Source organism: Apostichopus japonicus, chromosome 13 (genome assembly GCF_037975245.1).
Source record: "Apostichopus japonicus isolate 1M-3 chromosome 13, ASM3797524v1, whole genome shotgun sequence".
NCBI lineage: Eukaryota > Metazoa > Echinodermata > Holothuroidea > Aspidochirotida > Stichopodidae > Apostichopus > Apostichopus japonicus.
Genome location: NC_092573.1, coordinates 21,656,456 through 21,683,581, shown reverse-complemented (window position 1 = coordinate 21,683,581; position 27,126 = coordinate 21,656,456). Strand labels below are relative to the sequence as shown.

The following is a 27,126-nucleotide window of genomic DNA, read 5'->3' as shown; positions in this document are numbered from 1 at the left end:
GTAGTCATCCATGGACATGGATTAGGAAAAGTTAAAAGCAGGCTAGTAAATCCCTTGTTGGTTGGTTTGGTCACATGTCCAATGAAAGTAGTGATATGCTTTGTCTACTCGACAAATTTAGTTTATATAGACCCTCAATCCACTACCCAAAGTGTATTTAGAGAGACATGCTGTATTTTACAGTTCTTACAGATAATTAGCAGTCTATCAACAGTATTATTGCAGACTTCATGAAATTACTTGCCCATTGCTCTTGTTTTGCATATAAACATGTATGCAACTTATAGGTTAACACACTGTAGGTTTATCACAGTGAAAAAATTGTTAAAATCACATCCCTACTGTGCCCTTTGGTGGTTTGTAATCAGACTATTCTGTCAACCGGGGTGAAATATTTTGCTTTCATGTACCCTTTTGATTCCTTGCTGGAGGCAAGAGAAATCAAGAGAAAATTGCGTGTGGTGTGCGTGTGGGTGTGTGTGTGTATGTGACATTTGCTTGTAAACAAGGTAACTCTAAGGTTAATGGTGGATTAACTTCATACTTGGTATGTGGATCTGTCGTATTGAGTACAAGAAGCCTATTGGTTTCTGTGAAGTTCAATGGTCATTTGTGGTCAACAGAGGTCAAAGTCTGAAAACTTTGTGAACATGATAACCCAAAAAGTACATCGTTGTTGATCTTCATACATGGTATGCAGATGTCTGCTGGTTGAGTACAAGAACCCTATTGAAAAAAGGTGGAGGTCAAAGGTCATCTGTAGTCAACATTTAAAAAAAATTCTGAAAATCTTGTAAAATATAACACAAGAAGTATACCTTTCTTGAACGTAAGACTTAGTATGTAGATCTAGCTTGGTGAGCGCAAGAATCCTATTGAAATTGTATGCAAGGAATCACAAAGCTAATTGGCGTTCTGGTTGGTATCTTCCCATGATGAATTTTTAATGAAGTTGTATTGTCTCTGTCAAAGAAGTATGACAAAACCATGCAGAGCTATGTTGATTTTTTTTTGCTAATTATGGTAATTTTTGGTAAAATTTACTTTCGCTGAGCTTGGAAACTATAAATGTCAACGAACAGTACCGTACATGCATGTTAGTCTTGATACAAAGTGCACATGAAATTGCATTGTGCAGGTCTTCCAGTAGTGTCCGATACAACTTAAGCACCCTCGTTCTACCGTGCCTAGAATGAACTGGTAACCTTTTAGCACTGCGCCCCCTCTTTGACCGGCTCCCCCCCCCGGTCATTCCTTCTCATTCTACCATCCAAAGTGCCAGCATTGGCATGTTTTTTGGCGTTTTTTTTCTCAACATGATTCGTACAGTGCTCTGCAAAGTTCAGAAACAGATTTACCAGCTCAGCTTTTAGTTGTCCATGAAAATAATTGTTATGCCTCGTCTTGTCACTAGAGTGGTAAAAAGGTCTGAAAGTTTATTTTTAAGAAATTAAAAGGAAACTAAAGGAAAATTAAATTGAAAGTGAGAAATGGACGTACCAAAAGTACAAAGTTGTGATTGAGATAGGGAATATAGTTCAGAAGGTTAATTGTAGTAGAAATTTCAGATGCCGTTCTGGTTCATATTAACAGGAATTGCACATTTTGCCTCAGAGGAATCTCCAGCGAGCCATCATTTTTCACGAAGAGCGACAGAGAAGTTTGACAATTTGATGGCCGTGAAAAACTACCAGTTTCATTAACGTTTGTTCTGTATATAAATTGGAACAGTAAATTTTAGGTTTAATTTCTATGAACTGTCACATAATTTTTGTCATTATATGGAAGGTCTTGAGTCTGCTCAGCATCAGTTAACTCTGATATAGCTTATTCTAAAGAGTTAAAGGTCAGGTCACTTTGAAAGTAGTTTGGTTGGTAATTTTGTTTTTCTCTGTATCTTGATGTCAGATGGGATGTTCTGTGTTCTGTATCCAGACTGGAGGTTTGGATGAGTTCTAATCCAAGAAAGTAATTACTTTGGAGGTGATTTGGTTCTAGTAGAGATTGAGAGGAGACTGCTCTGCTCAGGGGAGGAGGAGTTTGTTGGGGGGGGGAGGGGGCGGGGAGAAGGAAAGTTTGTCAAAAAGATTTGTTTTAACTGTTGGTATGGATAATGTGAAGGCATCTAGGGTGATGAATATGATGTGTACAGTAGGTGACAGTTAGGCCTAAGTTTGTTAATTGCTTAGTGAATATTAGTACAAGTAGAATTCTCCCTGGTATGAGTACAAGTAAAATTTTCCCCCTGGTATGAGTACAAGTAGAATTCTCCCAGGCATGAGTATGAGTACAAGTAGAATTCTCCCCTTGGTATGAGTACAAGTAGAATTCTCCCAGGCATGAGTATTAGTACAATTCTCCCTACTATGAGTACCAGTAGAAGTCTCCCCCATGGTATGAGTATGAGTACAAGTAGAGTTCTCCCTGATATGAGTATGATTACAAGTATAATTCTCCTTGGCATGAGTATGACAAATAGAATTCTCCCTGATATGATTATGAGTACAAGTAGAATCCTCCCTGGTATAACTATGAGCACAAGTGGAATTCTCCCTGGTATGATAATGAGTATAAGTATAATTCTCCCTTGAATCAGTTTGAGTACAATGCTCTAAGTTTGTGTGAGTAGGCAATATCACATGATGAGTACACTATTGTATGTCAGAGAGAGAGAGAGAGAGAGAGAGAGAGGAGAAGTAATATTATGCATACAGACTCTGTGAAAGTTTGTTAGGTGTTCATATATCTCAGTTAATCTCTTAGTCCATTCTGTTTTGTGGAGAGTAAATCATAAACATATCAGATATGGTGCTTTTAACCATATTTTGACACATACAAATTTGACGAATTAGAATCTCTTTCTCTTGAAATCCCCTCCTTGTCCCTGTCATGGTTGCACGGAATGAAACTGTCACAAAACTGGGGCATGAAGTGAATTTGGCGTCTGACTTGCACCCCTACCAAAGAAACAGCTTTTAAGGGCTGGATAGCGAGTTGAAAGAGTGCTGGGCTTATAGACTCGAAGTCACTTGTTGAATCCCATCTAGCATTTACGTAGATTTCTTCGCCTTTTTTTTTTCCCCATCGATTTTAATTTCTCGGTCCGTTTCCCATTTTTCATATACTGTACTTGTTGGAGTTAGAGGCAATAACCTTGTTATTTACTTAACAGTATGCCATTCTATCGCCTAAGTTGAAAAAGGCTGATCGTGAAAGAGGTAGTAGTCGCCCGTTAGTCTGTTGTTTTCACTGAGTGTCTGCTGCTACATTTATACGTCGAAAGCAAACAGTTACAGCACAACTTTTTAATAGTGCACGGTACAATTCATTACCTGAATCAAAATGGGCATGCTCCACTTAATCAGTTCTGGCAGCTACAGATGTGGTACAAATGCACCACCTTGAAGTGAGCAGTATTGAAAGTGATTTCATACATTAAGTCGCAAATTCATTTCCCTTCTACGGTATGAAGGTGAAAGTGGAAAGGAAATTTTGCAAGGACAAAAAGAGACTTGAATTTTTCCATTTCTGAATCATGTAAAGAATTAAGGGTTAATTTAAGCTGGTAGAAAGTTTTATACATGTCTTAGTGCAGCTAGTAACATGTACGGCCGTGTAGTTTTCTATCATTAGGGATGAACTGGTGATTGCCAACAAAATGCATAAACACGATAATATAATAGAATTTTAATGCACTGAAAATGTGCAGGAGGACACAGTTGTTCTTGTCAGAGCATTGAAATTGGTATGAAAGTAACATTACAATGTTGAGCTACAGTACTGTAATTAAAAGACAAATCTAGCAGATCTAGCAAATCTAGCAAATCTTATCGCAGTGAAACATCATGAAGAAAACAGATAATTGGAACATTTATAAAATTGTGCAAGATTATTTATTGAACACTGGAGAGTGACTTTAAAAAGGACCTAGATGTGTGATGCTCTCTAGCTTATTATCAATATTTGGTTTAAAGGTGAAATAATGTATTATGCCTATATTTATGAATTAATACCATATATATCATGCTTTTGTCACAGGCTGAAGTATAGGTTATACTTCATAGCACCTGCACAGCTGTTTGTACAGTATATGGTTATCAGTTTCAAATGCTTTTCTATATCTCACTGAGTATTAATACTCAAAACAAGACTGCTGTTTATCTAGCTTAAAGACACCATGGTAGATTATTGCCGCCAAAATAAAAGTTAATTTACTGCCAACATAAAATTTAATTTACTGCCAAAATAATGAAACCATTGGATTCTGAAAGTTTGTTGCCAAGACATCCTTTCATGGCCATATTAGTCACCAGCAGAAATTGAATGAATTTTTCACACATGTACAGTACTTCTTCCCACAATTTTGCACCTTTTCATCATTATATATGCAATGTGACTATATAGTCAAACTAAGGCATAGATCTTCTTTAATAATGGTATTACAGAGATGCCAAGGTTGGAAAACACTTTCAGTAGTCAAGAGGTCAAGAACAAGTATTTTACAGTATGTATACAAAATCAGTCCTTTTATTATATCATAACCTTCCACATGAAAAGAGCTTGAAATTACATGTTTTTATTCAGTCCTCAATGATCAGAACTTGCAACATTTTTCACCAAAATTTCAGTCCTATATTTAATTCTAATTATCTTTCTAAAAATACAAACATTAGGACATTTTACTTACATTTAGGAGGCTCTGACAATAAGGATACATACATCAATGTGTCTTGACTTCGGTAATATTTCTATGATATTTAGTGACCAAATCTTGAACTACTGTAAATGTACATGTAGTTGTTACGTGGAAATGGGAGTTGCATGTTCGAGAAATATAACAAGCCAAAATACTACTAGAGATGCTTTGTCTGTCTCAGACAGGCATTTGTTTTGAGAAATGCAGGTGCACTCAAAATCATTAATAAAAAAAGCGCTATCCATATTTATCGTTGTTTGCGGCATAAATTCCAGAATATCCGGCATCAATGACATGTCCGGTGTTATAGTATCCAAGTAGCATGAAACAAGTTCAAGACTAAATCCGATGTGAAAGGCTGCTTTAACTTGATTGCCAGATTTCCAGATGTGTACTCTCTCTTGGGTTTGCTGCTGGTCATAGTAGAACTTGCTGTGCCAAGTAAATGGTATATTATTTCACTTCATCATCGCTTTGGGACAGTTTATCCTATATTTATTTCCCATTAAGGTTCTTTGTCAGTGAGCCTCCAGAAATTATTTGATCATCAAATTTCAGGAAATGTATTAATTGTGAGACTGTTATTTCGCAGTCCTTTTCACTGTGGTGAATAGATTGTAAAATGAAGAGACTTAGTCCAGGGAGATCTCTTTGCATATTCACTGTGTAGGTATTAAGTGTGCAATGTAATGTACAGTAGTGTAGAATGTAGATAGCTTCTTAAAATGTTAAGAGTTCAAATGAAATTATTCAAATTACTAATAATAGTGTACGTTTTTTGGTTGCAGTCAATCAGAAGATTGCTGTATCCCTTAAATGATGAAGTATTGAAAGCATTGTGATATCAGTATTGCTTGCTTACCTGTCTCGTAACCTCAGCACTCTTGCTCTACCGTGCCTACAGTGAACCGGCAACCCTTTAAAGCCTGTACACCCTCAGCGATTGTTCAGTTTTAGTTGGTGACACTCCTCTTTTTATGCACCAAAGTGCCTAAAAATATTGTGAGGATACAGGGTAAACTCGTCGATCGTAAATATCCAAATCCTAGCAAATTTTGCTTTATCAAGATTTCACCCTACTTGATTGATCCTTTAGAGAAAACAGATCAAAATGTGAAAAGGGAATGTCAACTTTCACAATGATATTGAAGAAAATTGAGAGTTACTATAATTTAAAATTAATATAATATTATAAACAAAATAAACAGTGGACCCGGACTGAACTGTATTAAAAAAAATGCAATAAAAGAATACGAATACAAATATTCCTGCTCACAAATAATGTTTCTCATGAAATTTAATGTTGAAAGTGAACATTTCCAAATGTTTTGACATTACTGAAAAACAGTTTGTGACATTAAAATATCGTAGATAAATTGCAGACCCTCCGTAAAATATCTGACGTTTAACAACATTGTTTTCCTCTTTGCCTTTACTCCCGCAGAGAACGGCATACTGCCCAGGGTTGGTGAACCCCATCATGGCAACACAGGAAGAGTCACAATTTGAAGATGCCTTTGAAGATGCAGAGAGTGACCACCAAACCTTGAAAATTCTGGCACCTAAGGGAGTAGTACCACCACAAGCAAATGGACACGTGGTGCAAGAGAACAAAGACATGAACGGTGACCTACCCGAGTCAGAAAGTGCGGAGGTGGAATATCAGGAGGAGCAGTATGCACGGAACGGCAATATGGACGCCGGAGACGGTTACGAGGGCGACAGTTACTACGATGAGGATGACAGGTACGTAGAGGATGGGTACGAAGAGCGTCAGGAGCGTCACTACGAGGAAGGTGACGAATACGTGGAGGAAGACCAGTACGTTGCGGGAAATCAGTACTTAGATAACAACCAGTACCAGGAAGGTGAGACTAGGGATGGGGATGTGGAGGAAGATCAGTACTATGAAGACGATCAGTACGAGGAGTCCCAGAAATATGCCGAAGGTGACGTAGAAACTGCCGCTCAGCAGGATGAGTCGGTTGATGGCGGTAGGTTGGAAGAAGAAGAAGAAGAAGAAGGGCGACTAAACGACGGAGAAGAGACCTATGACTCAAATCCAGACGATGACGATGTTACTCATGAAGGGAGCATTAATGAGGCCAATGAATATGCAGAGGATGATGCATATAGTCATGATAACTATGCAAATGAGAAGGAAGACAGTCCTCCAGAGGATGCATCCGAGAGCGATCAGTTCATCGACAATCCCGACATTGATGAATTCCGACCGGCTGCAAGTCCAGTTTCGTATTCTTATCACCACCCGCCTGAGACACTGAACGAGCCGGAGGGCCACTATGAGGATAGTGGGATCGTATCCGGGGGTAACAGCACAGACCACGGCAACAATGCCCACCACAGCGACGTTGAGTTTGACATTCCAAACCAGGATACCATGACGGGAGAAGAAGAGTCCGGGCAAGTCGTTAATTCACTGGCCGAGGAAGACACTAAGCACCTTATCACACACACTAGCCAAAGCTTGGAAGAAGACTCTGTTCCTGCTGCCACAGATGGTAAAAGTATGTACACCTTGGGAATTGACAAAGGACTACTTAATGTAGACCCCGTAGAAAATTTGATAACGGGAGGAGCTTTCGAGACGGAGAATTCCAAATTTGAAAGTGATTCCACAGAAGCGGATCAGCAGAGGGAGGATGGGGAGGTACCAGAGTCAGGAGGAGATGTTGTTCCAGAGCCTAGTAGTTCATCAGCAGCTGTGCCAAGCAAAACAGGGTCTCTCAAAGATCACAAACAACGCTCGAGCAGACCCGAAAACTCTATGCAATACAAAGAGAGCAAAGAACTAGAGTCCATCTTGCATTCCAATTTGAATGCACTTATTAGTCAGAAACCTAAAGTGGAGGAAGAAGAAGAAAAGCCAGCAGAGACGGTGACTCCAGAAGAAGAAGAAGAAGAATTAGATCAGGGTAAGTCAAGACAGAAACCCAACCAAGCAATACCCAAACATCTACAAGGTCCTTCCAAAAGTGCCCAATCGTTAAGTCCAAAAGGTCCCAAAGACCCCACAGCAAAAAGTAGTTCCCCGAGGACCAAAGCCCCCGGAGGTCCACGAAGACAAATGGGTCCCAGACCTGCCAGAGGAAGAGGTCATCCTGAGGGGGGTAAGACTTCTGGAGGGTCAAAAGAGCATCCTTCTTCAAGCAAGGTTGGACCCCCAAAAGGCAACCAAGGTAGTAGAAGACCCCAAAGAGGGCCCGGAACCGGCGGTCAGCGTGGCAGTCACCAAGGGCATGTCCCTGTGCAAAGTCCCAGGAAGGTTAAGGATGGTAAAGGCCCTGGAAGTGCAAAACCAGTGTCTGAACTTAAAACTTTGGTACAGAGAACGAAACAGGAAATTCTAGATTTAGATAAAATGTTGGCTTCCACAGGAAACACTGAAGACGATTTGGAGAGACAGGTCGCTATGAGGGTCGGCCAGCACAGCAGCAGTACACAGCAGAAAGCTTACCGACACTCGGTAGAGTACGAATCACCTTCACACATTCGCGGAGAAGACAGAGCTGACCAGGAACTCAGGTATTCAAAGCAGCAAACTGCTCAGGGTTTGCCCGGCAACTTTGGCGAAGAACCACGCAACAACTCAAATGGAAACCACCTAAGAAGGTCCGCCGGTGGAAACGCCAAGTTCTCCAGCAGACGCCCCCACAGCTCATACTATCCCTCGTACTCAAGAAACATCGAAGAGTCCTTGGTGTCAACTCCCGGGGAAGTTGTTTTCGATGACATTGCAGAATGCACTAAGTACCTACAAGAGAAGGAGTACTCGATGGAGCAGAGAGCCAAATCTGAAGGGAGCCACTTGCAACGGAGAAGACGAAACAGTTACGAGAGGGCAAACAGAGACTCCACCGATGAAGATGAAGAAGGGGAGGATCCGTACAATTCTTTCTTCCCATCCGGCGGCTCCCCTTCCCACGGCGGCCAGAGCACCCACCAGGAGGTCGGTCCGATGCAGAGGTCTAATCACGAGGTCTTTGCACGGTTGGAGGACGACTACGGAGCCGACGATTCCGGCAATGCGGACGATCATCCCGACAGTACTCAGCCATCCGTCACCTCGGATGTCAGCACACCGTCTACTCCGGGAAGTCAGTCCACAGGTAGCGATCCAAAGTCCAAACTCCCGCCTGGTATCAACCCGCTGGAATACGATGCAGTAGGTGTACGTCTGGCAGAGCACGGGGATGACAGCTCTCTCACCCTCAGCAGCATGTCCACGCAACCTGTGCCCGACCAGTTCTCAGATGCAGACGAAGAAGATGGCGATGCGTCTCCAGCAGCCGTCGGCCCCTCGGAGGACCAGCCGTATCAGCCGCCACCAAGGAGGATGGAACCTGCGGGTACCAAGGAGAGGATCTTGACCCAGCATCCTCCCAGGGACATCTATCAGGCACCTCCTCGACAAGTCGACATCGGTAAGACCATGGAGGAACTTAAAAGCATCTCCACCAGCAAAACAGCTCAGTTGAAGACACCTACATTTTACATTGACAAGAGTCCATCGCCATGGGTCCTTCAGCCAGATGTTGCCATGGAGCAGGAAGAGCAGGACAGGATCAGGAGGATGAAGATAGAAATGAAAAGGAAGTAAGTGATCAGAATCTTTTCCCTCTTCCTTGCTATTTTAGTGATTAAGTTTTGTTGTAAGAAGAAGGGTAAATGCTGATATTGATTTTGGGAAACCAGAGGTTTCATACCGTAGGCCAAATGATGCAAACAAGCATTATGAAGCACTTTTCCAAAACCCAGTGGAAAAAATACTGAAAAGAAATAGATTTTTCTGGATCATTTGCCATCAAATTATTGCAGTCTGTTCACAGAGATTCCTTTCCTTGTGTAGGTGCTCTTGTCAAAGATTACTTTTAAAGATTAAAGATGTAAAGGTGAGATTTGTAGCCAGAGTTTGGGGTAAATTATTCAGATGAGACTTCCAACTGGCTATCTGGAAATATATCTGTTCGCCTACGTCAGTTATGATTTGATGAGTTTCAGTTGAAAGATTGATTCCAAAGTAACGATACTTTTCTTCTCCCAGTTTGAAAGAACTCATGTAACATAGTTTCTTGACATAAAGTCGTCTGTGCCCTAAACATTATGACTTGGAAATGTCATCTCCCCCCACATTAAATATATCCCATGTTTGAATTTTCAATATGTTTGGTGACATCATTATATCCCACTGCAATCTTTATGTCTCATATAACTAAAAACTTTAACCTTCTCAGAGACATTGCTTTCGTGTAAATTGTATGTATCTTCCTGTTACAACTGTTCAACTTTTCGTGTTCCTTTCGTCGTGTGTCAAAGAAAGTTGCCATTTATTGCAGTTTCGGGCGCAGTTTAAGATGGCTAGAGGTGCTTTGTCATCACTGGCAAGCTCTTTGATTCTTCATACATATATCCCCTATATTTTATCCTGATACCTTAGAAGCCAGTAGTAATATATCATTTCCTGAGTTGATAAGCAGAAGAAAAACCAGGGCAGTAGGGGGGCCCAGTTCCAGATCCACACATGGACTTTTGGAGGAAAATTAATTACAAGTACCTTGGTTTGAACTTAGACTTGGTGTTTGTACACTTTCTTCAGTGCGATAGCTTTCAATGTTCATGCAAAGATCTGATAAGTGACGTGCTTAAGATGAAGTGTTGGGATATAATGTTGTGCTTTCTATTGTATTCTGGTGAACTTTATATACCTTTATGCCACCTGATGTAAATTAGACTTTATGTCATAGTAAGCCTCCAACTTCTATTGTTATCGTCTGCTCAGCGCTTACAGAATAAATTCTGTTAGTAACATGAAGTTGATTTCAAGGACCTCTGCTTTTACTGCTATAAATTACTGCACCTATGTGAAATTTTCTCTTATTGAAACAGACATGATTGGAATATGATGTAAGATGTTGTTTGTCTCTTCAGTGTAGTTAATGATGAATTCCCCCCCCACCCCCCCTCCTCCTCCACAGGAAAAGTCAATGAAAAAAAGGAAATCCAAGTGACTTGTTGCAAGTGGATTGCAGTAATAAATACACATTGCAAGTCGTTTATTTGTAGGGACTATGTAGGAACACCATATTTACGTCGCTCCTCGCTTACCTGTCTCCTCACAACAATGACACCATCACTCTGACATGTGTAGAGTGACCAGATAACATAATTGGGAAAAAATATCCAAACACAGGTTTTTTTTGTCTCCAAATAAAATGTACTACTTTAACCAAGTTAGTCATTAATTTGAAAATTAGTTTGAAAATGAAGTCCTAAATCCTATAGTACTTTGCATCCATTTTTGTCACATTGTGTTAATATTAGGAAATTATTTATTTTTTTGTATTTTTGTACATCTCAGTTTCAAAGTCTCCACATTTTATCTGGTACGGTACCTGTCGAGTACAAATAATGCAATGTATCTTTGCACTTTTATAGCAATTTGCTCATTTTGCTGTAGATGCAATACTGGATAAATTATTTCCTGAATACTATGTAATGACTGGTAAATTATTCCCTGAACACTGTATGACTGGTAAAATATTTCCTGAATACTGTGTATGACTGGAAAAGGAAATAATTAGAGTACCCTGCAAAAGTTCAGACCATGAATGATCAACTTCAAAGGCTTACCAATATGAAGTAATAAAACTGGGGGACAATTTCCTGTACAGAAGAAAATAATGAATACCTCACAAATATGGAGTAGTAAAGTGGTTTATAATAGCGACAAAGAAATTTTGCAAAGTATCATATTTTATGATACCAGATGAAACTGGCTCAAATGAATGGAATGTTCCATCATGATGTGACCTCATGATGGTGTAATGTTTGAAGTGATTGAAGTAATTGAAGCTCAATTTTTTATGAAACAAAAAACATTTCCAACCAATAAAAAGTACTCTTTTTGCAAAAAATAACAAATATTACAACAATTTTAAAATATATATTCATACATATTCTCCAATACTTCCTTTGGGTGTGGCTTGTTCAAGTTGTGTGTACGGTTCTGTGTAAAGGTCAGTTTTATATGGTGGAACTACGATCCATCATGTGATTAACTATTAAATTTATTATTTATTGTTCTTATTGAATTATGCAAAATATTTTGGCCTCTCCATATAAAAGACTTTCACGACCGCACTTACTTTATAGCATTAGTTCTCGGTTTTGCAATCACTTTGACTTAAACCGTCACAGAAGGTACAGTCTCTTTGCATGATATATTTGCTTTGGTGCCAGGTCAGTAGAACCAATCAGTGGGATTTATATGGTAGGCCTGCCTGGTTTTATCTTGTATCTCCATTCTCGGGCTGGAAGTGATGTTATTTATCGTGTGTTGCTGTCTTAAGCAGTCACAGCCCTAGAGAAATCCACCAACTGGGAAAGCCAGAGCTTATCGCCATAAAGCAATGATGTATTGCCTCGTATGCTTGAATAGACCCAATCCAATTTTTTCAAGTTTGGTAACAAGGAAAGAAAATTTTTGTTTATGATGTCTAAAAAACAGTAAAGAGGAGAAAGAAAGAAAGAAAAACAGAAAGATAGAAAAATGAGATTCTGTGACGGTTTTTAGTAGAATATATTTCATGAGACAGAAATTTTAACTGCATGTGGAAAATTTCACTGTCAAGTAGACTAACATATTTGAGTATTTACTGCAAGCTTACAAGTAGTAGCTTGGTTGTAATGAATTGAGTGCTTCAGAGTATTAGACTAGCAGCGGTAAGTAAACAAATTATATTTGTCTCAATTTTTGTGATATTTGGATGATGTTTAACTTGAACTACGTCAACTCTCAAGCATACAGTGATGCTTGTCCTGAATGACGAAGAATTAGATAGAACAGGAACGATGTTACTTATATGGTCATTTGGAAGCTTACATATGACATACTGTAAATATGCCACAGACTGTGATCTAAAAAATAGTTTAATGATATTTGAGATTTATTTACTTGGACAGGCAATGTACAGTATACTCAGCCGTATTCAAACACTTACGAAGAGAAAAGATATGACTCGTTTTCAAATAAAGAGAGTAAACTACTCGACGACGTTTGTGATCAGTTGATCTAAATAGTCCACTTAGGTGGTTAGCATTGTCAGTTTCAATCATAGTACCCTCATTTACTACTACTACATGTGATGGTCATTATGTGTTTACTGTTGTATCAGAAACAGGAGTATAAAGCTTGTGCTATCGGTTTGACCCTAACCAGTTCAGTGTTCCACTCAGATATTGTAGTGAAGGTATAAAGATCGCAATAGAGCATAAAGACTGTCAGAAGTCTAGAATGGTTTGCTTAAAGGCATTGAAGACTCGCCCTAAACCGTGTGCGGCCATCTGAAAAAGTTAACTTTCTGTTGCTTGCCAAGTGACGTTTTGTTCGTGTCGCTACAAAATGCAGACAGTAATGAAACATGATACCTTAATTGTTATCTTTAGATGGACCTGAGATGTCCATCGCTGTATTGTTTGTATACAGTGCTGTGGGTATTGACCGCAGCTGTATGTACTGACTGTACACTAGTGTCTAATTACCGACGGTAGCAAGCTGTGTGTGTATTTTCTGGGATCGATGGTGGTGTTTAACACTTCTGTTACACCTCATTCGAAACTAGGTCAAATTACTGGCATAAGACGTTTCTTTTTGCGCGAGTCTTCACACCCTTTAATTACATGCCTCCTCATAATCGCCAACCCCTCACCCTCCCAAGGTCACTCCCCCCTTTGTGTTCCAGCCCAAAAAGTACAGAGAGCTTTAATGATGTACTTATTCATTAAAAGGGAGTGATCAGTTCAAAGGAATCATTTCCAGGGTGCATCAAAATAAGACTACATTGTACATTCATCAGTCTTTCTCAAAGACAAGACCAGTTTGAATGCAAAGGTCCAGCTATGATCATCATGTAGATATAATATAAAACATTTAGACATTGAAACAGAAGAATTGCTTGAAGTATCTTGGTTGTAAGTTTTTAAATATTTTATCACCTGACAAATTTCCAAGGTCGCTATAAAGAGTGCCTGTAAAGGTAAATTAAAACGATTTAGGTCTGTAAATGTCTGGTCATTCTATCTCATGTGTTGTGGATACCCAGATATTTAAATGTCTTATATTGACAGAAAACTGGCAATGTTTTTATACTGTATTGACGGAATTATTTCTCGCTCCTAAGTTAGGATGATTCAAGTTTAATAAGTTTCCCAAATTCTCGTCTTCATCATAAACTGAGGTGAATAAACAATTTAAAGAAATTTCAATTTCTTCAAGCCCAGTTTGGGTATGCATAAACTTTGCAAAATCAAGTCTGCAATCGTAGCCTAACACCAGAAAAGGGTAGAGAGAGAATTACATTTTGGAGAGTAGTAAATAGTTGTTGATCTGTTTTAGATGCAAGTTTATTAAAGAAATGCAGATCTCCCTAAATGAAACAAATGAACGTAGCTAATTATTATTTTAAAATTGAGACTTACAATTGCTGCTTCTACTCATTCTGGGTATCGTCTTTCTTAAGATCTTTTCAAAGTAAATAATTAACCTTTAAGAAAGGTTGTATCAAGATATTGAATTCCAAATTAGGAGCTCGTCAGTGAGATCCTGCCACCCGTGACAGAAATATGGATAAGAAATTTGATCAATTTTCATTATTAATGGCAATCATTGGGGGTCCCCTATCTGCAAGTACTGTGCTTTCTTATTTGGCCTTTTATACCTAGATATATTGAGTTATTCAGTGTCAATATAGCTGACAATGATATAACTGATAAAAACAACAAAATAAAAGGGACTGTTTTTGACTACTTTTTATGATGGAAATTTTGAGATAAAGTTCGTATTATGAATGCAAGTGTTAAGTCTCTTCGTAGCAAAAAATTTGATTCCTAATAATATTGGTTTGAATAGTAAACATGTTTGCAAGATCTGTTTTGAAAGTCCTAAACCCTGGCTTTCGCCATCATCAAAAGGTACTAAAATTCAGTTAGTAGTAGAGTTAGAAAAAGAGAAGGTCTTTTTGAGGTATTAATACTAACTTTGGTCTAATAAATGACATGAGAGGGGGGAAAGTTGCTCGATAATTGGCTATAGTAGACTGTGCATGTCTATCTTGCATATGTAATCAGTGTGGTAGGTTCTTGGAAGTGTAGGCCTATAACACAAAAACTTCATTGGTAGACTTTGTGTACAAGTTGGATTAATGTTCTATGTACTATAGACTCATCTTTTGGTAGAGTTTAGGATATATCAGTTGGTAATCTTTGCAAGATAAGAGGAAGAATAATTTACTGTAGGTTGTACTCGCTCACATTAACCTATCTCCTCACTTCAGCACCCTCGCTGTATAATGCTTAGAATGATCTGAATTTAGTAACACTAAAAGGATTTCTCAGAGGGGCTGCAGCAGAGCTATAAAATCCCTAGCCTTGTCATAAGACAATGGAGATCATCCTGGCAGACCGGCAGTGTCTAATGTGTGAAACTGCACAGCACAAATGATTGCATCCTATGTAGCCTGGCTGCAGCCCCCTCCAGCATCCTTCTGTTGACACATAATTGCCTAAGTTGAATCGGAGTCTACATTTGGTAGATATTATTTAATCTACTTGTATGTATGTATATGTATATTAGATCCTCCTGCAAGCAGGAACTCGCGAAGAAGCCATCATTGGCTTATCAAAGCTGCAAGCTGACCGAAGTCGGTCTCTTAGATTCATATTTTAATGTCCATGATTATGGATTGTCAATTGTCAACAACTCTGTAACTGGACGACATACATTAATCTTGGAGTGACTCGAACTCCGGACCTTATGATTGAAAGGCACCGGCGTTCACCACTGAGCTAACACTCCCTACTCCCTAGACTCCCCCACTTCTAGACTGCTTGATCCATTTTTAGTCTATATGGATTGTAAAGTAAAGTAGATCGCTATGTTTTTTGGATGGATTGATAGACCATTATCCATTGTTCTGTATAATCTGTATTCCCCGATCAGGCCATCCCTTCCTAACAATAAGTAGACGATAAATATGTAAGCTACAGAATGTAGAGCAGGTCTTCTCAATAGGTCACCTGCTAGGCAAATCTGGCCCACAAAGATCTTTAATCCGACCGGTGAAACAAAATCCAGCCAATAATTTTATAGCAATCAGGAATTCAGTCCAGTAAGACATGTAGTCTTGAAACAACTAACAGACATACCTTGCACATCAATTGCTTAATCTAGGCATATATTGAAATTTTGATTTTTCTTACTCCCCCCACCCCCTCTTTATCTCTGGCCTTTTGTTCAGAAAGAGATTTTGCTCCGATGCTTATAAAATATTATTTAAGAAGCCAAGCTACATAGTATATAATAACAAGGATTGATAGACCATAGCCTACATACATTCAAAGATTATAATTGATTAGATTACTATAGTATGCCATCCTTTGGTTTATTGTACTTCAGTATGTAGTATGCAGTATGTAGTATGCATTATGTAGTATGCAGTATGTAGTATGCAGTATGTAGTATGCAGTATGAAGTATGCAGTATGTAGTATGCAGTATGCAGTATGCAGTATGTAGTATGCAGTATGCAGTATGCAGTATGAAGTATGCAGTATGTAGTATGTAGGAGAGTATGTAGTATGACATATGTAGTCTGTTGTATGCAGTATGTAGTATGCAGTATGCAGTATGTAGGAGAGTATGTAGGAGAGTATGTAGTATGACATATGTAGTCTGTTGTATGCAGTATGTAGTATGCAGTATGCAGTATGTAGTATACAGTATGTAGTATGCAGTATGTAATATGCAGTATGTAGTATGCAGTATGCAGTATATACAGTAGTATGCAGTATGTAGTATGCAGTATGTAGTATGCAGTATGTAGTATGCAGTATGCAGTATGCAGTATGTAGTATGTAGGAGAGTATGTAGGAGAGTATGTAGTATGACATATGTAGTCTGTTGTATGCAGTATGTAGTATGCAGTATGTAGTATACAGTATGTAGTATGCAGTATGTAATATGCAGTATGTAGTATGTAGTATGCAGTATGCAGTATGCAGTATGTAGTATGCAGTATGCAGTATGCAGTATGAAGTATGCAGTATGTAGTATGTAGGAGAGTATGTAGGAGAGTATGTAGTATGACATATGTAGTCTGTTGTATGCAGTATGTAGTATGCAGTATGCAGTATGTAGTATACAGTATGTAGTATGCAGTATGTAATATGCAGTATGTAGTATGCAGTATGCAGTATATACAGTAGTATGCAGTATGTAGTATGCAGTATGCAGTATGTAGTATGCAGTATGCAGTATGCAGTATGAAGTATGCAGTATGTAGTATGTAGGAGAGTATGTAGGAGAGTATGTAGTATGACATATGTAGTCTGTTGTATGCAGTATGTAGTATGCAGTATGTAGTATACAGTATGTAGTATGCAGTATGTAATATGCAGTATGTAGTATGCAGTATGCAGTATATACAGTAGTATGCAGTATGTAGTATGCAGTATGTAGTATGCAGTATGTAGTAAGTATGCAGTATGTAGCACAGTATGTAGTATGTTGTATGCAGTATGTCATATACCGTATGCAGTACGCAGTATTCATATGTAATATGTATTATGCAGTATGTAGTTTGCAGTATAACATAGTGAACTCTGGTTTATAGCTATATACTTACTATTGATCCATTGACAGACTATAAATACTGTCTGCTTTGTACTGTAAGTTATTTCATTATCTCCTATATCCTAGGATTTGTGGTTTTAATGTATTCTCAGCTAGCTAGTACTACAAGGTTTCAAATTAGCCACCAGAGAGGGAATGATTGGCTTTGGGAAGGCTGTGTTTATTATCCGTGGCAAATGGATTAAAGTTATGCTTAAATTAGGGACTGACCTTCTGCCGTGCAGCTTCATGATAGGAGGAGGATACTGTTTGTACCATGGCCAAGTCTAATTTTCTTTGCTAACACAATTTCATAATCAGAAGGTGGTGATGTGTCTTTATAGTACTTATGTGTTGATTAATATAAACAATTGCTGCAGTGCAGATACATTACAGCGGCCATGTACAGTATGATTCTTCAAGTGCTGTACATAACAATCTCCTATAGAAGTGTATGCCTGTGATCTAATATATAGTTGTCATAAAGTAGCAGTGTGCATTTTATAAAGAATGACATGTCGTACATAACAATCACGATAAAAAAATGTTAATCAGGAATTACAATGGGTCTCTAGCCAAGTTATTAGTAGGAATATTTTTATTCCTCTGTCGAAGGCAAACGGAATCTATGCGATGGTGATGGTATGTGGGTGTGTGTGTCTCTATGTGACACTTACTTACTTTGTTGAACTTCATACAAACTTCTTCAGCATCGTCTAGGCTCTTTGCTTATTTGTTCTGTAACGGAATATAAATCCATTGATCCATCAAGTAAAGGTTTCTACATTAATTAAAATTCAAATTGCGGTGATTCTTGTCTAGTAATTCACAAAGCGTACAATGTTTAAATATTGGCAGCAGATAATCTGGGATCTGGATAATACCGTAAAGGCCCGGTCACACTACAGCGATATTTTATTGAAATACGGTCCGATTTTTCCGATTTTAGGCCGAAGAGTGAGGTTTGTGGTAGTGAATGTAATGAATGCAGTAGAATATTCGAATACCTACTTCAAATCTGAGGGGTTCTAGAACTGACTACATTCTGAAGTGACGTCACATCGAAAAACGATAAAAATCGGAAGAGAAATCGGATAGCTAACCGATAAAAGGAAACGGAGTCAATATCAAAAGTTAGGAGAGGGCTATTCCACATCGGAATGGCTCAACAGATAGCAAATCAGGTCCTTTATCACTGTGGCTAGAAGACCCGAACGAAAAACTGTCTGTTTCGATTCCTCTGGGAAAATCGGATAGTATTCAGATAAAATATCGGTATAGTGTGACCGGGCCTTAAGAAAGTCACTATAATGTATTTGTTACTCTCCTGCACTGTTCTCTTCATGTCCTATTTGTATTGTTTAAAGGTAGATAGTTACATTGCTGACAATCCAACTGAAGTTAACCTAGGACTTTGACCACCAGGAATGACGTGCAATGGCCCAGAATACATCTGGGATAATTTTTTTAGGATGAAGGATACTTCTGAACATTGCACTAGGCAAACCTTCTCTTCAAGTTCCTCTTGAACCATGTCAAATGTATCGTTTTCAGCGTTCAAGTACGCTGCTTTGCAATCAGGCATTAAGACAAGACCCCCCCCATAAAGCAGAAGTTAGCAACCGACAACGAGCAGTGTCTCTCGATTCACACTCGGAATTCTGCGATGAAACAGTAGGCAAAGAACCTAAGGTCAGCAGCATGTTATAATGGTCACTAACGGTCAAATGCTGTGACCATTCCATTAGGAGAATATATCTTAAAGACTTTGCCAGGCATAATATTCCGTGAAGAGTGAGGCATGGCTCAGGGAAAATTGTCACCTTGTTGGGTTTATTATTGCAAAAATTAGTACTAAATGAAAAGTAAGGAATTAAAAAAAAAAAAAATTGGATTAGCATGCATCCCATCAGTATCGGCAAAAATGACACATAGATTTCACACTAACACAGAGTCAAATTCATAGGAAAAGTTAACACAATTTTCTTTGAATATAAAAATTGAATTTTTACATGATGGTCTGCTTGAACATACAAGAGGGTTTATATGAATATTCTTTGGTGATATAGCTACTGTAAATATGTGTGACAACATGGAGGCCTACCTGTATAGTCAAAAACATTACGTAATACAAACATTTTTAAGTCATATTAATTGCTTTTAACATTTTATAGCTGAATATTTGGAATTGCAAAGTTTACTGAAAGCTTAACTCATGCATTTACTTCGCTCCTCGCTTACCTGTCTCCCCACAACCTTAGCACCTTGTTCTACCTTGCCTAGAATGAACTGATACTTTTTAACCTTTACTGAAAGCTTTACTCATGCATTGGCCTGTGTCTTTTTACTGCAGATGTGTTACACCTATTTAACATCAGCCAATACTGTGATATATGAGCTCTCTTTGGGATGTTGAATTAAGTTCATTCTAGTCTAACTAAATGTAGTTCAATCAAATGTTAAACTCAATTCAATTCAAAACTCTTTAAACTTTGAAAGATTCCTTTCAAACTTTATTCTATCTAAATTTGGCTGTTTTACAGAATTCAAAGAATTTACTCAATATGGTAATTCAGTTCAATGTGCAAAAAGTAAGAATACTTTAAACCACTGTAGGAATGCAATATTTTAAATTAATACCCATGAATAGAACTTTTCATCCCAATTTGTATAAAACTGTCAGTAAGTTTATTCATATATGGGCAACTTTCCAGGATGCAATTGTGCGCTACTTAAATTCATAATGGCTGCCAACTACTGCAATGACCTAAATTGCTGGTAAATATGATGAAGGTTAAACCAGCTATAAATATAAATCTATAATTTAGCTAGAGACATGCAACTGTTCACAATGATATGCACAATAGTGTGTATTTTATAATAAATGTGCCAATTTTTTCCACAAATTATTCAGTACTTGTATATAGACCTGCACTGTGGGTTATATGTATATTTTCTTTACATGTTAATCTTCAGAGCAGTTTGTGTCTCTAGTTACTCTTCCAACTTTCTACCATTTCGCTGCAAATTTGCAATTGAGTCATTCCGTAATGGACAGATGTTAGAAATTGTCATTGTCAATAAAACATTCCAGTACGAAAAGATTAAGAAGAAAAAAGGAATATGAAATTTGCTCTATACTGTAGCTTTTTGGAAATGGTTTTTCCGTCCCTGCGGAATTATGTCAGATGTAGACCCGACACTTCTTTCACACCTGCACCGATCAATTTCCGATGGCTTTCTGACATTTTTGTCAGTTTTCAGTCGAGTGGTTTGATGTCATTTTTTTGTTGTGAAAAGCAATTTAGTGAGTTGAAAATTAGAGCATGTATACAATTATTACAGAATGTGCATTGTGGAGCTGATTAGGTTCATGTCAAGTTGTTTGTTTTGTTTTCTAACGAGGTTTTTCTAATGAGATGAAGATATTATCCATACATTGTATTGTTTTTATGCTGACTGCACATTGCACGCTCTGACCTTCTGGACCGTTGATGCATGAATGTGTAAACGTGCTGGGAGCACGAAATTGATCTGACTTGCTGCCTGCAGTGAAAGTTTGTGTCCCATCCTTGGGGCCACGGCAGTTTAAGGTTGTTTAAGGTTGTAAGATTATTTCATGTACGGTCGAGAGCTCAGAAGGTTTAAGTACCACATTGTCTATCTGTTATGCTGTTCAAATATCCTGTCAAACTTAGGCCCAAGGTTACTTATGGAAACTCCCCAAAGTATACATATTTCATGTTTTCCTTGCAAGGTTCTGTAGGGATCGCATCAAGATGGCTTAGAAATCACAAGCTGCAGAAACAATTCCTGAGGGCCAAATGCTGTAGGCAGGCAGGCAGGCTGCACTCTGCACTTGTGTGGGCTGTGTAAACTGAACCCTCATTGTACTGGTATATGACATGTCTCATAAAGTCTTACGGTAGGGATGTTCTTAAGGTCCTTTTGGAGTTTCAAAAACTAATGCTCTTGATCCAATGAAAATCATGATGCAGAAATTTAGACCGAATGGATATCACTCTGCTTTCCGGATGGTAGATTAGGGAGGAGGAGGAGAAGGTGGGGGGGGGGGGGGGGAGTACCAGGTTATGGTTTGCAGTGCTAAAATATTACCAACTTAGTAGATGAGGTAGATGAGAAAGTGCATTAGTAGACTAAAGACTGGTAAGCTGGTAAATACCCAAACCAGTTAAGTTTTTGGGTGTTCCTGGTTTCAAGGAAAGTTGGTTTACTTCTCTACTTGCTCGCTTTCCATGTTTAGTTCATCCTTTATTTATCAGATGACACAAATACTGGTTCTGCTCTTTTTTTTCCATACTCACCACAAAAATGTTTAAACAGATAAAAGTGTTCCTTTCAAGATGAAATAATAGTTCACATTTTGCTGAGCAACATGTGTACTGTAGTGTAGTGTACTTTTTTCTGCTATGTGTTTGAAAATTCATTTCACATCCCAACCCACATTTTTACCAGCATATCGATCTGCTCACCAATTCCAATAATTAATCTGATCTTTTATTATGGACTTGAAATAATCACGGTGAGTGTTCATGAGCATAACTAATGAAAAACCAACCAAACAAAACCAAACAAAACCGAAATGACAAACATGATCCTTATACACAGGTATTACACCTACAGAAATCTATCGTTTTTTACTGCTTTTGTGAAACAGCTTGTACCTGGTACCCCTTTATAGGGTCGTCATTATATTCTGCCTCGAATGAAATAATTTATAGTTGGTTTGCCATTTAACCAACATTTCTAATCCTACAGCAGTTGTTACTGCCAAAATGATCGACCAGATGATAGACTATAAAATGCCATCATGATGGATATCTGCTGGAACTTCTGTCAGACTACAGGAGCTTTTATTGCAATCATAAAAAGTGAGGAAAAAGATAAACAAAATGTTTGTTTATTAACGAGACAGACTAGAAAAGTTGAAATATTGTGAAGTGTAATGTTTATGGGGCCAAGACCTACAACTCTTGTGTGAACTTTTATCACACAATTTATCATTCAGTTCATGATAATATCAAAATTCACATCCAAATCCATAAATTGATGAAGCGCTTTCACCATCAAACTATTTTTTAATGCGCTGTACAACAGTGAGAAGATTAATATGTAATACACACAAAAAGCCCCTAATCATATATACAATAAGAAAAGTGATGTATGAAGACTTGCTGGTGTTTGGCATGATTCCCTAAGGACGAGGTAATTAGAATAGAATAATTAGAATTAGTAATTTAGATTAGGTAAATTGAGAAACTTTTAGTTTGACAAAAGATCCACATGAATCCAAACTGTGATTTTACAAGTAGATTTATCCAGGGTATTAGGTATTAGGTTGTGCAAGCCAAAGATCTTGAGGGTCCTCATAACCTGCCTGATTGTAATGAATCATAGTGGTGGGCCAGTTTTGTCATGGGCTGGAATTAATGTTTTAGCAGACAGAAACTGGCCCACAGGCAACTTAATGAGAACACCTGATATAACTGAAACCCTGACTTCCTGTAAGGTGGAGTCCACATTCCTCCCTCTGCCCTATTCTCTTCATCTCTTACTGCTTTAAAAGAAAAGTGCAATAAATAGCAGAAAATAGAAATTAATCTGCATTTCCAACATTTTCTTTGTGAATATACAAGTGACTCAAACAGCTACTAAAAATCTCATTCCCTTTTGGAGATGTCATGGTTAGAAAGTCATGTCAGGGAGCTGTGAGTTTGTAAATCTGTGATATCATAGTCCCACTATGAGATCTGAAACCTTTTTACTTTTATTACCTGGAGTAGTTTAAGTTTCATTTTAGCTAATAATGAGAAAACAAATTCACAATGTGATTGTTTCCGTATTTGCAGGCTGTGTGCATATTGATTATTAAATAATTAACGCTAGAAATTGTCTGTGTGACATTTTAAGAATCTAATGGAATTAAGAATGACTCACCAGTTGATGTTCATTCTAGAGTAAAAACCAATCTAAGGCCTATTGCTACGATCAATAACAATCTTACTCTCAGTAATAGGGTAGGTTCGGTAGAATTGCTGAAAGTTGAAGCAAAGTACAAAGACCTATTGTAAAGGTAAGAGGATAGATACAAAAGCTTAAAAAAAACACCACAATTACAAAAGAAAGACGAGATTTCATAATTTTTCAAAACCGATTCAGTGTTTTTCTTTTTAAGAATTTTCGGATTTTTTAATAGATCAAGATTACAGATATAAAATATTAATCAGTTTTTTTTCTTTGTTTTTATAGTCTCAATTTTCAATTTTAAGTTATTATGAAGAGAAATTTGAAAAAAAGTTTAGAGTAAGAATAATCCGTTTTCTGCGTGAAATATTTTAAATGGTATATTTTTTCTCTACAGCCTGTAACAATCTCTCATGGGTAGTTGTACATTCTGTGGGCAAAAGATTTCTAGACTTGACGATTTGATTGAAATCCATCATAATCAAATTATGTAGCTGTCCAATTTGTTCCCTTTGGTCGTGATAGGCAGAAGCCCCTTTCTTCGTCGTCATATCCATCGACGAAGTCTGAATTTCCAAGTTTCTTGTCGAGAGAAATGGCCGTTCCCTTGTATTAAAAACAATCCCTGTTGATACATTTATTGACCTCCTTTCCTGACACAGTTTTGTAACTTCGTTCTGATGATATCTCGCTTCTTAGCATGTCCCAATCCAAAATTTGTGAAAAGTCAATCGCGAAATAATCCCAGAATACGAACCAACCTTCCGGGCAACTTCATGTATTAAGCTGTGCTTGATTCCTCCAACTTGTAATATTGAAAGCTTGCTATCACTTAACATGAATGTGTAACAATTTATTCGGATTTGGATTCCTTGAGATGTCATATCGGTGTCATGTAGCTGCCACAGCTTGTAGCAACATGAAAGATGGGTACAGTAAGATGGGTACAGTAAGATGGGTACAGTAAGATGGGTAAAGTGAGATGGGTACAGTGAGATGAGTACAGTGAGATGGGTACAGTGAGATGGGTACAGTGAGATGGGGACAGTGAGATGGGGACAGTGAGATGGGTACAGTGAGATGAGTACAGTGAGATGGGTACAGTGAGATGGGTACAGTGAGATGAGTACAGTGAGATGGGGACAGTGAGATGGGTACAGTGAGATGGGTACAGTAAGATGAGTGTAGTAAGATGGGTAATGAAAGATGGGTACAGTGAGATGGGTACAGTGAGATGGGTACAGTAACATGGGAACAGTAAGATGAGCGTAGTAAGATGGGTACAGTAGATGGGTACAGTGAGAGGGGTACAGTGAGATGGGTACAGTAAGATGGGTACAGTAAGATGAGCGTAGTAAGATGGGTACAGTAGATGGGTACAGTAGATGGGTACAGTGAGATGGGTAGATTGAGAGAAGGTAGAGTGAGATGGGGACAGTGAGATGGGGACAGTGAGATGGGCACAGTAAGATGAGCGTAGTAAGATGAGCATAGTAAGATGGGTACAGTAGATGGGTACAGTGAGATGGGTACAGTGAGATGGGGACAGTGAGATGGGTACAGTAAGATGGGAACAACAGTAAGGGGGGAGACATTCTTCGATCAATATCCCACTGAAAGCTTACTTGCTTGTTGCCTGGGTTGGGATGTAAGGATCACAGGAAAATTAGGGTAATAGTGTGTAGTCATTCCACAATTTCCAACTTAGATTGAAATACAACATGTGTGCTATGATTAGAAATAACTGTAGTATTACCCTATCAGCATTTGAAGCTAACTGTATATCAGTATGGCTGGACCGTTTTTTGTTTCCAAGTTCAAATTGAGTCAATGGTGAATGTTACTTATTATTTCTCTCCAGTAATATTGTTATAAAATATGGCATGGTGCGTGTCCCCTAATGAACTTTTCTTACTTACTGGCAGTAGGTTCAAAATTACTCTTCACTCAGCCCAGAAAACTGATTAAATTTGTGGACAGTTAACAAACCTTACAATTGAACTTGGAGAGTTCAGTCATCAGTTTAATTTGAAGTTGGCTCCTTCTGGGACATGGTCACCCAAGTGAATGTACTGTACATACCCAGTCAGGGTATTTATTCTCACAACCAGGTTTAATCCTGGAGGGAATATGTGTATGCTGCCCTCACGTAACATGTATTGAATCTGTACTGTTAGAAACAGTAATGATGAATACTGCCCTCTATAAGATTAAGTAGCAGTGAATGATACACTCATGTTTGTGTAGAGATGCAAAAAGGACAGTAAAGTAAAATTTAAATACATTTCAGCAAGTCATAAAATTTTAATTAAAATCTTGATAATGAATGTATCATATTATTGTTCATGGAAATTTCAATTACATCCAGTTAAATTAGTTTTATCAAGTCAGAGGTGCAGTTTAGATATTTGGAGAAGAAAGAAATAGAGTAGATATGTAACAAATTTCGTACTATAATGCTTCCCCCCACCCCCCCCCCCCAATAAAACCCACAACAACACTGTATTGGAATACAGATGGTATGTAGCTTTGTCACTGACATAAAAGGAAACAGACAGAAAGTTTCGGGGAAACATATATGCAAATACTGTGCTCATATTTAAAAAAAATTCCTTCACTTTTGTTATTTGCATATTTTGGAGAACCTATACCAACCTTATAACAGTTTACACAATTTATATTTCTTTGATTAACATGATTCACCTCTCCCTTACCTGTCTCTGCTACGAATATATGATTATTGATTGATTTGATATTATTATTATTATGATTTTTTTTTTAAAACAGAGAGAGGGAATATCAACAGCTCCAGAGGCTCCAGAGAGATGAATTCCACCAGAAATCGGACCCGCAGTGTTACATCCGACAGGATGAGGAAGAGACGGAGCCAGATACAGATAACGAGAGCAAGCAACTCATGTCAGAGGAACCGAGGCCCAGTCAGCAGAACTTTGCCTCTGCTCAACCATCCCAGAAAATGCCGGGGACAATGAGGGTAAGAAGGGGGAGGGGAAAAATGGAAAAAGTAGAAATGGTGTATTGTAAAGAAACAAGTTACTGCTACTATATGTTTAATGTACAGTGTAAGAAGCTCTGTATATATATTTAGAAATGAGAGTGGCTTTAAAGGAAACAGAATTTATCCCGTAAAGATGCAAAAATTGTAATTTTTTTCCACCTCATGTTTGGAGAGAAAAGAGTAAGAGGATGAATGGAGAACAAACAGAGTAGATAGGGAAGAGAAAATGATGGTTTGAATTTTACTAACACTTCAAATGTTTTAAAGAGTTAACATAAAAGTCAAACAGTTCTTTTTTGAAGTTACGGTTCACTTGTTTTCATACTTTGGAGGCTGGAGGGTTTTGTGTAGGGGTGGGCGGGGTGGGCTAAATGGAGATTAATTTTGCTACTGACAATGGTGACTTTGATAATTGTCAAGTGGTATTTAAATTTTGCCATATTAAGAAGTCCATTGTAGCTCCTACTAGTATATTTTTGTATGTATAACTGTAGTTGTTTACTATTCTCATAACTCCAAAGCAAATTGTTTCTTTTTCAAATCATATTTCTAATTAACAAGATTGTATAGGCAAATTGTATAGATTGCAAAGTACACCATTCATCATTGCAGAAGCCAAAAAAAAAAAAAATAGCCTACGTAGATGGCGCTATTCCAGATAACTTCAAGGTAGCTTCAGAAGTACTTTTAGAATCTGTGATTCTTTTCTAAAGTTACGTTGTTTACATTCAAAATGGTA

The 27,126-nt window shown here is 38.0% G+C and overlaps 1 protein-coding gene across 12 annotated transcripts in view; it reads left to right on the top strand.

Moving 5' to 3' along the window:
* The window catches only part of LOC139979103 (uncharacterized), a 201,824-nt gene that overhangs the window by 36,263 nt on the left and 138,435 nt on the right, over positions 1–27,126 (top strand). For all 12 annotated transcript variants that reach the window (XM_071989777.1, XM_071989778.1, XM_071989775.1 and 9 more), the window contains 2 exons: positions 6,141–9,313; positions 26,156–26,363. In XM_071989777.1, coding sequence (XP_071845878.1) covers positions 6,177–9,313; positions 26,156–26,363 — 3,345 coding nt within the window. In that variant the 5' untranslated portion in view covers positions 6,141–6,176. The remainder of the gene's footprint in view (positions 1–6,140; positions 9,314–26,155; positions 26,364–27,126) is intronic.